We start from the raw sequence: 8750 nt of genomic DNA, 5'->3' as shown, positions 1-8750 counted from the left end.
TGCCAATGCGAGCCCATCCCCAAGAAGGGCTGGCAGGAGGATCTGGGAACTCCAGGCCTGTCAGCCTGACCTCGGTGCCCAGCAAGGTTATGGAACAGATCACCTTGAGTGCCATCACACGGCACCCACAGGATGGCCGAGGGATCAGACCCAGCCAGCGTGGATTTCAACATCTGCATTGATGGTCTGGATAAGAGGATTGAGTCCACCATCAGCAAATTTGCAGCTGACACCAAGCTGGGTGTGAGTGTGGATCTGCTGGAGGGTAGGAGGGCTCTGCACAGGGCCCTGGACAGGCTGGATCCAGGGCCCAAATCCAGCAATGGGAGGTTTAAAAAGACCAAGGGCCGGGTCCTGCACTTGGGCCACAACAACCCCTGCAGTGCTACAGGCTGGGGACAGAGCGGCTGGACAGTGGCCAGGCAGAAACGGACCTGAGGGGACTGCTGGACAGCAGGCTGGACATGAGGCAGCAGTGTGCCCAGGTGGCCAAGAAGGCCAATGGCTCCTGGCCTGGATCAGGAATGGTGTGGCCAGCTGGGGCAGAGCTGCTGTGCCATCACTGATCTGTCCCCAGTTAGCACACAGACATTGCTGCTGCAGCTCCAGAGAATGAAACAAAAGGGGGATCTCCAGAGAAGACTTTGCTGGGAGATCCTTTACTTCATTTAGAGCGACTGAGAGCACAGTTCCTCATTGACGCAGTCTGGGGCCACAGCGAAGAAGAAGAGAATCAAAAAGAGAAGAGGCACAAACAATGGCCTTTCTATGTGGACAATGTTGAAAAACAAGAACACAGGAAAACAAAACAAAAAAAACCCCACAACCAAACAAAAAAGAACTATCAAAGATGACTTTTATTATATTCGATTTTCAGAAACCTGCCTATAGTTTAGTGTTTGTGAAATTGTCCAGTGATCAGTGTCCACACTGCAGCCTTGAGCTCCTGGTTCCTCAGGCTGTAGATGACGGGGTTCAGGGCTGGAGACACCACTGAGTACAGAACTGACAATGCCAGATCCAGGGATGGGGAGGAGATGGAGGGGGGCTTCAGGTATACAAAAAATGAGGTGCTGAGGAACAGGGAGACCACAGCCAGGTGAGGGAGGCAGGTGGAAAAGGCTTTGTGCCGTCCCTGCTCAGAGGCAATCCTCAGCACAGCTCTGAAGATCTGCACATAGGAGAAAACAATGAAAATGAAACAGCCAAAAGCTAAACAGACACCAACCACAATAACCCAAACTGCCCTAAATTTGGAGTGTGAGCAGGAAAGCTTAAGGATGTGTGGGATTTCACAGAAGAACTGGCCCAGGACATTGCCATGGCACAGGGGCAGGGAAAATGTATTGGCTGTGTTCAGCAGAGCATAGAGAAAGGCACTGGCCCAGGCAGCTGCTGCCATGTGGGCACAAGCTCTGCTGCCCAGGAGGGTCCCGTAGTGCAGGGGTTTGCAGATGGACACGTAGCAGTCGTAGCACATGATGGTCAGGAGGGAAACCTCTGCTGAAATGAAAAACACAAACAGAAAGAGCTGTGCAGCACATCCTGCATAGGAGATGGTCCTGGTGTCCCAGAGGGAATTGTGCATGGCTTTGGGGACAGTGGTGAGGATGGAGCCCAGGTCGGTGAGGGCCAGGTTGAGCAGGAAGAAGAACATGGGGCTGTGCAGGTGGTGGCCGCAGGCTACGGCGCTGATGACGAGGCCGTTGCCCAGGAGGGCAGCCAGGGAGATGCCCAGGAAGAGGCAGAAGTGCAGGAGCTGCAGCTGCCGCGTGTCTGCCAATGCCAGCAGGAGGAAGTGGCTGATGGAGCTGCTGTTGGACATTTGCTGTGTCTGGCCATGGGGGCCTGTTCAAGGAGAAAAGATCAGTGACAGGTTAGGAGAAAGTTCTTTCAGTAAAATCAAAGCCTTTTCCCACAGACCATTCTTCTGTATCACACTGACAGCCTTTTGATTTTCTAGCAGATTTTCCTTAAACTCCAACTGGGGAGCCCTGGTTGGTGCTGGCTGAGTGGGTCTTCAGGTTCAGGGCAATTACATGCAGGGTTTTTATAATTCAGCCTTGCCGTGCAGACGTGAGAGGGGGACAGGGAACCCGTCCTCGTGTTCCACTTTGAAACCCTGTTAATACAGAAGTCTCTGTCAGCTTGTACTCCCACTGCCAGTGACCAGGAATGGTAAAGTCTGTTTAAATGTTCTAGAGTTTTTTCAACAGCTTTTCTTCATCTCCACTTGACTATTTTTGATGTCAGAAACTCAGCATTTCTGCTGCTGCGCTTAGGGAGAACAGAGCAAGTTCTCTGAGGCAAGGTGGTGCATGGAGAATGAGGGGAGGAGGTCTGTCACCCTGTCCTGTTCCAGGATTCTCTGGGCTTTCACCTGTCCCCTACACAGGATGATCACCCTCCCATGTTTCCTTTAAAAACCGTCCTGACACTGCTGAGAGCTGATGGATCCACCAAAGTCCACCCAATGTCCATCCTCTTCTCAAGGGCTCAGACCCACATTTGTACCCAAGAACACACGGGACTCATTCCACCAACCCAACAGCATTTTCTCCATCACAGAACTTGTGTGTCTCCCCGTGGGGCTTTCAGATAACACAAAGATGCTACAGGGCAGGTTTGCATTGTGGAGGGAAGCTGGAAGCTTGGAAGGAAATCTCAGGGAGACTTTCAAGTGTCCTAATGATGGCACTGGATTAAATGAGATGGAGCTCCTTCCCTGGCTGCAGTGACAGCATTGCCCACAGCCGGGCACTGGGGACAGGGTCACCCTGAGCCAGCTGTGCCCCCTCCCAGAGCCCCCCAGTGCCAGGCAGCTGCTCCCAGCCCTGTGCTCTGCAGAGGGAACTGGGCCCGGGGCTGCAGAGCTGCCCCATGGCTCTGCTGCAGCTCTGCCTGCACAGGAGGGGCTTCATGCCTTGGACCCTCTCTTGGTTTGGGAAGACAGGTATCTGCTAGGTAATAATAAAAACAACAACTGCAGTTTCTTTTGGGATGGAGAGTGTAACCCCCCCCCCCCTTCACTCTCTTTTTTTTCTTTTTTAATTATAAATTACAATCAGAGGCTCTTAGGCAAAGATTTGGGAAATAGGAATAGCAGTTTTTTATTAGTATGTATTACAAAGTAAACAGACACAAAAAAACCCTCACCAAACAACTACAGCATTAATAATAAACGAAAACAGTACCAAGATCCTTGAGGGTTTTGTTTCACAAAAAATAGGGCAGTTTGGTTTCGGTGTCTCTGCAGGATCCTCAGAGCACCAAGCTGAAACTTTTCCAGCCAGCAACAGCCGTTCCCTCTCCCCCCGAACGCCGGTAAAAAGAAGAGCCCGCAGCTGTCTCAAGCTTTGTCTTTTACCTGCATTATCTCTTCCTTCTAACTTTGTCCACCTCTTTGTTTTGGTTAAGTACCCTCAAGTATCCAACACTTGGTCTCCTTGGTAACTTCTGGGGAAAAAATTCTTTAGAGAAAGAAGGAACAAACCTGACCCCCAACAGACCCCCAGCCCTGAGGGCAGAGGCTTGGCTGGGGGACAAGAGGGAGGGGGCTTGTTCCGAGGGAGGGGCTGCACTGGAAAGGATCCTCTGGAGATCTCTCCCTGCCACAGCATTTCTGGGTTTTGTTTTCTCTCATTTCCTGATCTTCTCTCTGCTTCCTGGAGATTTTTCTCCTGGAGGTATTTCCCTGTTCCTGATCTCTCCCTGCCAGCACTCACAGACCCCAAATCTCTGTGCACCCTCCTTGGCCCTACAGAAACCTGCCTGTTTGCAGGGCACTGGCTGGGGGCAGGTTCTGTTTGGAGCTTGGAGAAAGGACAGGTCAGACTAAGCCTGATGGCTCCAGTGAAGGTGATGCTGGTGCTGTCCATGGGCAAAGGAGTGGATGAAAGCACTTTTGGGAGCCCATGAATAGCACTGGAGGTATAGTTCAGATGCCTTAGGGACTTTTAAACATGAAGTTGTTTATTATTTATCCCCCCCGTTCACCAGGAGTAAGAAACTGAAAACAATGACTCAGTAAATTTTATCTTTATAAAAATTATTGTCCTGGAAATATTCCTGGAGTGAGCAGAAGCCCTGAGCATGTCCACATGGTTACAGCAGAGATAGTCTGAGTTGTACTTACAGAATCCATAATGGGATGTTCCTGCTTTAGGAGATCATTGCAGGAGCTGCAGCTGCATTGTCCTGCAGCCAGAGGCTTCCGGTGTCAAGGGCTGGAAATGATTCTAGCCCAGTCAGTCCTCAGCATCTTCCCAGCCCTGAGTGATTGAAGCTCTCAGTGCCTGTGTGCTGGGCCCAGGGTGGCTGCAAGCAGTGCCCCAGCCCTGCTGGGCTGTGCACAGGAGCCACTTTGATGGAGAAATGCCTTTTTGAAGCTCATCTTGGTTGCCAGGAGGTGCCTCTGTGTCAGGAGCCCGGCCCAGCTCAGCAGCACAGACACAGCACAAGGATGTTAATGAGCCTCTCAGGGATTTGCTGTTGTTTACATCAGACTCAGTCCCTGAGAGAGTGTTCAAAAAACTTCTCAAGGACTCAAAGTCAGATTAAAAACGCCAAAGTTTCTTGAAGTTTTAAATGGGTCCCATTGAGGGACACGCGTGAGAAAGTGTCCCCAGGTTCCAGTTAGAGCAGAACACCGCAGGCACTGATGACAGGTGGGGACAAACAAGGCAAAGGTGTCTCTGATGCTGAGCAAACCTGCATGTGTTTCAGGAATGCAAAAGGCCAAGGCCTGAGCTCCAGCCCCTGGCAAGGCAGATGCTGTCCCTTCCTGTGGTGGTTTTATGTTTGCTGAATTTTGTTTACTAGCTGGCAGATAAGATTTTGGGAGAAAAAGCTGAAACAGGCTCAACCTAAAAGTAAAAACAGATAGATTTTATTAGCATACACTAAGAAAAGAGAAAAAGGAAAAATGAGACATTCAAACATCTTTTCACTTACCACAAACCGTTCACTTTCCCACTCAACAGAGAGAAAACCATGATTTTTAGCCAATTGCAGCTATTTAAACACAATCCTGCATCACCTTGGGAGAGGAGCCTCTCTAGAGTTTATGGAGATACATGCCACAGGAAAAGGTCTGGTGGTTCTCATGGTCACAAATGTGCAACCACACGGAATTTTTGCAGATTCTGTGCAGTCCCACCCATATAACAGGTTCCCAAGCTGCTTATGGGCCTCTGCATGTTTGGGGTACCATTTTAAGAATGCTTTTCTAATATAAAACAAGGATTCTCTTCTTCTTTCTCTAAAATCATCACTATCTCAAAAGAAATAGAGACCTCCTTTTATGCCTAGGAGCCGGAACTTCAAAATTACTTCCTTTCTAGAAGCATCTTCGTCTCAAAGGCTGAGACTTCCTTATTTTTTCCCAGGAGCCGGGTATATTTTCTATTCAAAATCCTAAATTAAATCTCATTCATATCAGTACATACAACTGTTTGACTAGAACTTGCGTTCTCCCAAACAGCATTATAATAATCTATTTTTCTGTAATTCACATCCAGAGAAGTCTGGTCAGAAATATCCACTTCTTCCAATAATCTGGAACAGTTGGATGGGTGGGCAGAGTCTAACAAAATGAAGTTTAATGAGTCCAAGTGTCGATTCCTGCATTTTGGCCACAATAACCCCCTGCAGCATTATAGGCTGGGGACGGTGTAGCGGGACAGTGCCCAGGCAGAAAGGGCCCTGGGGGTTAGCTTCAAAATCCCCCATTTCCTCTGTGACAACTCCCCCTTGTTCAAACTGTCCTGCTCTGACACCAGCCTGCTTTGGGAAACAGACTCTGTCTTCTTACCGTGTGTCGTGCTGGGCTCCTTATGTTTGACTCTGGCATTTGACATCTGTGTCCTTTTCTGTGTTCTGCATCTTCCAGCAGCCTCTGGGAGGAAGAAAGCTTTGACCACGTGTTCTTCCCATCCCATCACCTTATCCATTGCCCGTGGGAGCTGCATTGCTCTCTGCACGTGTCCTGCAGAAGATGTTTCCTTGAGGACCTACAGAACTGGAGCTCTGCTGAACACAGTCCTGTTCCCATTCCTAAATCCATTCATCTGCAGCCTTGGGAACAAATCTGTGATCCTGGCCCTGAAGAAATCCATTGCCAGGCCAAGAACAAAGCCTTTCCTCTAAGCATGGTGCATTTCTGGAAAGCCATCCCAAGGATCTGGTATCATCTGTTACACAAAACCAGTGCCTGTGTGTGCAGCCTCCAAACACGGCTGCCTCAGGAGATTGACGCTCCTGCTGGGTTGTGTCAGGTTAAGAGAGAAGAGACTCATCTGCACTCCCAGACAGGGCACCAACAATGGCAGCAGGACAAACTCAGTTCATTCTCTGCCCGGGCTGCTCCCGGGCCCATCTCAGGAGAGCCACCAGCTCATTAAGAGCCCATCTCTGGAACAGAGAAGAGCTCAGAGGAACAGTGGCAAGTGACAATCCAAATTACAGCTCCTGAGCGATGGACACCTTGTCCCAGCTCCTTTCCTGGGACAGCCATCAGCCCTGCTTTGAAACCCCAAAGTTTGAAACCCCAAAGTCACCCTCCCAGTAAAGAAAGACTTTCTCCTGTGCAGTCTAAACCCTCCCTGGTACAGCTTTGAACCATTCTCACACGTTCCATCCCAGGATATCAGGGAGAAGAGAAAGGGAAATGCAGGGCAGAGCCAGGGGGGCAGCGAGATGGGAGTGTGCAGCCTGCAGGGACACAGCAGCAGCTGTGGGACAGCGCAGGACAAGCTGTGCTGGACGTGGCCAAGGGCCCGGCAGGGCTGGCAGTGCCCAGGAGAAGCCAAGTCTTGGTGCCCTGGGGCACAGCAGGGTCTGGGCCACCAAGGGCTGGGAGGGGACACCTTGTCCTGAGGCCCTGGGGCCTCCTGGCACAGCCCCAGCAAGGCTGGGCACTGTCACCCCCTTGTCCTGCCCTCAGCATCCCCCCACATCCCAGTGGCCCCAGGGATCTGCTGGGACCAGTCCCTGGGGAGCCTTGGTCAGGAATGGCCCTGGGGGGCTCCTCAGTGCTCCCAGGGACTGCAGGTTTTTCAGAGCACTTTGGGTTTTGCTTTTGCCTGGGAGTCTCTGAGGGGTTTGTGCAATCACGGCCTCCAATTGTCTGCTGTAATTAGTCCCTTGAGATGTTTTGTCACTAACAACACTCAGTGGGGCTCATTAATGCCTCAAGTTACTCAAGAGTCATTAAAGTACTACTTTTTGACACTGAATCACTCTGAGAGGTTTGTGCAGTCATGGCCTCCAATTATCTGCTGTAATTAGTCCCTAGAGAGGCTTTGTACTGACACTCAGTGGGGCTCATTAATGCTCTGAGATACACAATATCTTTTAAGGTACTTTGGGTTTTCCTTCCCACACTCCGTCTCTGAGAGGTTTTTGGTCACTCTTGGCCTCCAGTTCTCTCCTCCAAGGAGTCCATGAGGAGCCTGTGTTGGGGATGGACCTCAGTGGGCCCCAGGAATGCTTTGAGACACGTTGGGTTTTTCCTCTGACTTGGACTCCTGGAAAGGTTTGTGCCATCTCCTCTCAGGCCCTGAGGGCTCAGCACCAAATGCACCACGGGGCTCTTTGGGATCAAGCAAGTCCTGACAAACCACGGCTCTGCCTTGATTTCCCTCTGCTCTGGTGCAGTTCATTAGGAAGGTTTTGTACTGCAGTTATGGAGAAAGATTTCAAAGAGCTTCTAAGAAATTCACATTCCTGTTATAAAGGGTGTGTTTTATCACTGTTCTCTTTGGAGCAGAGGTGATTGCAGCATTCTGTGATTGATATTGATCCAGGGCCTCTCCTCCAAAGGCCTGGCCTGCTCAGAGAAGCTGTGCCTTGAGGTCTGACCCAGTGTGGACAACCTTGTTCCACATTCCCCAAGCCCACACTGCCTGTCCTCACTCACCTGGGACCTGCTTTGCTCAGAGAGCTGCCTGCACTCAGGCAAAAAAGGGCTTTTCTATTTTTGAAGCAACGTAAAACTCGTAATTTTCCCCACTGAAAACAGACACACTCCTCAAGTATGTGCCAGCCCAAGGGGCCACCAAAACCACTCCAGCCCTGCCCTGGGCCGGCTGTGAGGGTGGATCAGCATCCCAACCTGCCCTGGGACACTGCAAGGGGCTGTGGCCACGGACACACTGGGACAAACTGGGGACAATGGCAACACTGTGGGGAAGACTGGGGAATACTGGGGCGTGCTATGGAAGATACTGGGGGGAACTGGAAGGGAATGGGAATGAACTCAGGTGTATTGGGAGGGACTGGGCTGTACTGGTGATGAAATGGGCTGTAAAGGGGGGCACTGAAGGGCCACAGGGGTAGAACTGGGCTGTACTGGGAAGGACTAGAGGGGTTGAATCGGCTGTTCCCGCCTCCGCAAACTCCCATTTGCCGAGGCTCCCGCCCGTCACCGCCAGCACCCAATCAGTGCCAGGAAACCGGGGCCTCGGGGCGGTGCCTGCTGTCGGTGCCACGTTTCGGTTTTGCCTTCAACTCCCGTCATGCACCGCGGCCCAATTGAGCCCCATTGCAGCCCGGACTACAATGCCCGTCATGCCCCGCGCTCCACAGAACCCCGCCCCCGTATCCCCCCTCCCCCCCATGTGTACCCTACGTTTCCCCCAGACCCTCCAGGATCCCTAAGTGCCCCCTCAGTATTTATTTGGAACCCCCCAAAATCGTCCCCGACTCCCCTGAATGCTCCCAACCCCAGAGATGCCCGTTAGAGCCACTTC

At 51.3% G+C, this 8750-nt stretch overlaps 1 protein-coding gene across 1 annotated transcript; it reads right to left on the bottom strand.

Annotated features, from left to right (window-relative positions):
* Positions 1-892: 892 nt before the first annotated feature.
* Positions 893-4144, bottom strand: LOC136304100 (olfactory receptor 14C36-like). Its single transcript, XM_066207760.1, has 2 exons — positions 4136-4144; positions 893-1834 (listed from the first exon to the last, which is right to left on the bottom strand). Exons 1-2 carry the CDS (start codon positions 4142-4144, stop codon positions 893-895), a joined length of 951 nt encoding a protein of 316 aa, XP_066063857.1.
* Between the last annotated feature and the right edge of the window lie 4606 nt (positions 4145-8750).

Source organism: Chamaea fasciata, unplaced genomic scaffold, assembly GCF_029207755.1.
Source record: "Chamaea fasciata isolate MVZ Bird 193981 ecotype frontalis unplaced genomic scaffold, bChaFas1.0.hap1 SCAF_50, whole genome shotgun sequence".
NCBI lineage: Eukaryota > Metazoa > Chordata > Aves > Passeriformes > Sylviidae > Chamaea > Chamaea fasciata.
The sequence above is the reverse complement of the archived record's forward strand: the minus strand, read 5'-3'. Positions and strand labels throughout refer to the sequence as shown.